The 3,285-nt window shown below is 36.9% G+C and overlaps 2 protein-coding genes across 2 annotated transcripts; both read right to left on the bottom strand.

The window, feature by feature from the left end:
* Nucleotides 1-525: 525 nt before the first annotated feature.
* Nucleotides 526-1,822, bottom strand: LOC143624642 (replication protein A 70 kDa DNA-binding subunit B-like). The gene is made up of 6 exons (XM_077095220.1): nucleotides 1,785-1,822; nucleotides 1,631-1,633; nucleotides 1,284-1,506; nucleotides 1,049-1,169; nucleotides 816-934; nucleotides 526-642 (listed from the first exon to the last, which is right to left on the bottom strand). The coding sequence occupies exons 1-6, from the start codon at nucleotides 1,820-1,822 to the stop codon at nucleotides 526-528; spliced, it is 621 nt and encodes a 206-aa protein (XP_076951335.1).
* Nucleotides 1,823-2,450: 628 nt separating this feature from the next.
* LOC143624643 (uncharacterized) lies at nucleotides 2,451-2,969 on the bottom strand. Its single transcript, XM_077095221.1, has one exon. The coding sequence runs from the start codon at nucleotides 2,967-2,969 to the stop codon at nucleotides 2,451-2,453; it is 519 nt and encodes a 172-aa protein (XP_076951336.1).
* Nucleotides 2,970-3,285: the final 316 nt, after the last annotated feature.

The raw sequence follows: 3,285 nt of genomic DNA on the forward strand, positions 1-3,285 counted from the left end.
CGAAAAAGTTAAAGTGCAACTCGTGCAAGTGGGCTTAGATGAATTCATTATGTGAAGTTAGAGTTGGGTTCCTTTAATAATTAGTTAAGACTTAGGCTTGGCTTATTCGAGTTTCTAAGAAGTCGATCTCGAATAAGTTAAAGTTCAACTCAACTACTTAAGACTCCTACTGGCCACTCATTTTTTATGTAACAGATGAGTTTCTATTAAATAAAAAGCATGCATTATACGTGGAAACATCTTTCTATAAGCTAGCTAAAAAACATATGAAATAAGAAATAACTAACAGTTGAGTTTCTATTAAATAAAAACCATGCAAGTTGCGTGGAAACATCTTTCTATAAGCTAGCTAAAAAACATATGAAATAAAAAATAATGAAAGAAGATAATAAAAGTAGGACCAGATTCTTACGATTTAATTTTTTAAAATGTAAATGCACACAGAGGTATTTCCCAAGACTGCGTTGAAGATATATTATCCAGCAGGAACTTAGATTCAGCCGCATAATTAACGACTATCAATTTTTACAGTAATCCTCTGTGTTTTATCATTATTGTACTCCCGTGGTGCAACCATAAATGGAAAACGTGTGGGACCCATGTTGCTTTCTTAAGCTGTGTTTGATAAGCACTTCTATCATCCTATAAACATTTGAAAGGTGCGTTAGAAACATGAATGCGGGCCTAATGGTTAGCTAAGCATGTGATATGGCGTGATGCAATTTTTGTGCACATTTTGCATGGGTTGTTCAGATAAACTTCTTGTATTTGTAGTTTATTTAAAGTAGTGTTTATTTAGTTAGTTTAGGATTTACCTTTGACATCATGTTATCAAAGGTAAAGGTAAGGAGCAAGCACCCTATTATGGTTTCTGACTCATCAGCAAAAAGAGACATCTCTATTGGTGTCTGAGAACTTGGCTGACACAACATACCTGCAATATCAACCAATTATATAGACATGATGGCCATGATTAGTAATCGTCAAAATTGTCATAGTTTGACACACCTCAATTTAGAGTAGGTTTGTGTTTTTTTGCACATTTCACATGAGTAAGCAGAACCAACATTATCCGTAAGTTTGTTGTTGCAAGTTTTGGAGGTGCGATAATGTATGGATTGATCAATCTTGATGAAACTCATACATGCACGTGTAGTGTAATATACAGGCTGCAAGACAAATGTCATTGTTAGGCTAACATAATAAGTCAAAGTTGTTATGATGTTGGATGACATTATTATTACCTGTGACAATTTAGGTGATAGGTTGTTGGAAGCTAATACCTTTGCTTCACCCAATGACAGGTTGTTGGTTATATAGTGAAGTCCCACGCGATCAGAGTACAATGACGGGGCATCATTTCTAAGCCCAAGTCTGAAAGTGGACCCCATGACTTCAAAGTTCAAGACGCTTCCTTCTGAACCATACCATGTTTTTAGTTTCTGTGACTCAGGGCTGATTAAGTTAATGTCGATGATGGTTTTGGTGATTGTTGACAATGTATACCTAAAGCAATTAATCAACAACAAATAAGCAATTAAACATGGTTTATAACATGTGAATTTAAGATGTGGTTCTATTTATGGATTACCTCTAAAATCACATACTCTTAACGACGGGGCAAATATACCTGCTGATAAAGAACAAAATGTAATATAACATAAATTAAACTTAGAAAAAAGCCAAAAAAAATAAAATAAAATAAAGTAACTACTTCCCTATAAAGTAATACCATGAGGTCAAAGAAAGTATTACATTTCTTTAAGCTTCTAATCACCCTGTACGTTGTATTTTCTACTTCAGTTGTTGGTTGGTGCCCCATCTTTAATTTTAAAGAATGATTTTGGGGCGAAACAGGTCTTTCTATAAGTGTGGGGCAAAATGGGCCTGCCTAGGTTACACGAGGTATTTTTACATCTCGAAGCAACATAATGTAGATAAAAATAATCTTACAACAAACATGCATAGGAAATATATATTCAGTATATTGATTTGGTAGATATAAAACCAAAAGTTATAAAAATGAAGAAACTCAAAAAATGAAGTTAAAATTCAGTCTGGATGTTTGAACCAATAATAAATGTGAAATCCCCTCTTTAATTAATCTGTAGCTGGTTGATGCTGCAAAATATATGCAATATTAACAGATGTATAAACAAATTCAAAATATTTATTAAAAAAAGTTAGAAACTTCGTATACATGTCGGTAGTATGTGTTCACATGTCATTGGTCTAGGAGGATCTCTCGATAGACAACGTTATTGGTGAAAACGTCTGTTGCTGTGATCTTTTTGGATGGGTGCACCAAGACTTTTGTGTTTTCCATTGATGTGCCTCTTGACAATGCCACGTATAGCTGACCATGACAGAACACCGGTTCTGGTAGGTAAATACCGACGTGGGGAATGGTTTAACCCTGGGCTTTATTTATCGTCATGGAAAAGCTCAGTCTAATTGGGAATTGTCTTCTTATTAGCTTGAAGGGAAACATGTCCTCCTCTGAGAGGCTTAAGAGGGATTCTTGGGAGGAGAAATCTTTTGCCAGCATGCATGCCTACAGCTATTTCAGCGTCAATTGCATTTGGCTGGAATCCCTTGCAGACCAGTCTTGTGCCATTGCATAGCCCATCAGACGGGTTTAGGTTTCGTAACAAAATAACCGGGCATCCTATTTTCGAGCGCAACTTATGTGGGGGTAATCCACCAACATTTAGTGAGTTTAAGAATTCAATTGGGTATAGGTGGTGGTGGTCATCTTCAGTTTCATCAAAACTATAGTAGACACGCTCATCACCATTGAAAATGTCGATCATGCAATCGTTTACCTCGTCGACACTATCATTTCGGGTTGTTAAGATTGCTCTGGAGCTAATGTAGTCTGGCGAGTGTGCGTTGCTGTCAAGTGAGGGGTACATGATGTTGATTAGGTCTCTTATAGAATTATCATTTGTGGTGAATGGTACAGTCATGGCATCGGGGATTTTGATAAAGTTACCGTTCGTGGTTTCCTTAGTTCCGTCTCCGACTCGTAAAAGGAATTCTGAAAATCATGGATCACTAAGCGCCCTCATATTTATAGAAAGACGAAGTTTCTCTGTTGAAGACCACAAAGGCGACATTCGGAAGCTAGCATTTACGATCTGTGCTCTAGTGGCACACTTAACGATGGGTAACACCTGTCTGAAATCACCACCCATTAGCATTAATTTTCCACCGAATGGGAGGGTGCTACCCATAATGTCTTGCATTGTGCGGTGTACTGCTTCTATCCCTTGTCGGTTGGCC

This window comes from Bidens hawaiensis, unplaced genomic scaffold (genome assembly GCF_021521415.1).
Source record: "Bidens hawaiensis isolate Kalapana, Puna unplaced genomic scaffold, B.hawaiensis_p1.1 tig00003902_1, whole genome shotgun sequence".
Lineage (NCBI taxonomy): Eukaryota > Viridiplantae > Streptophyta > Magnoliopsida > Asterales > Asteraceae > Bidens > Bidens hawaiensis.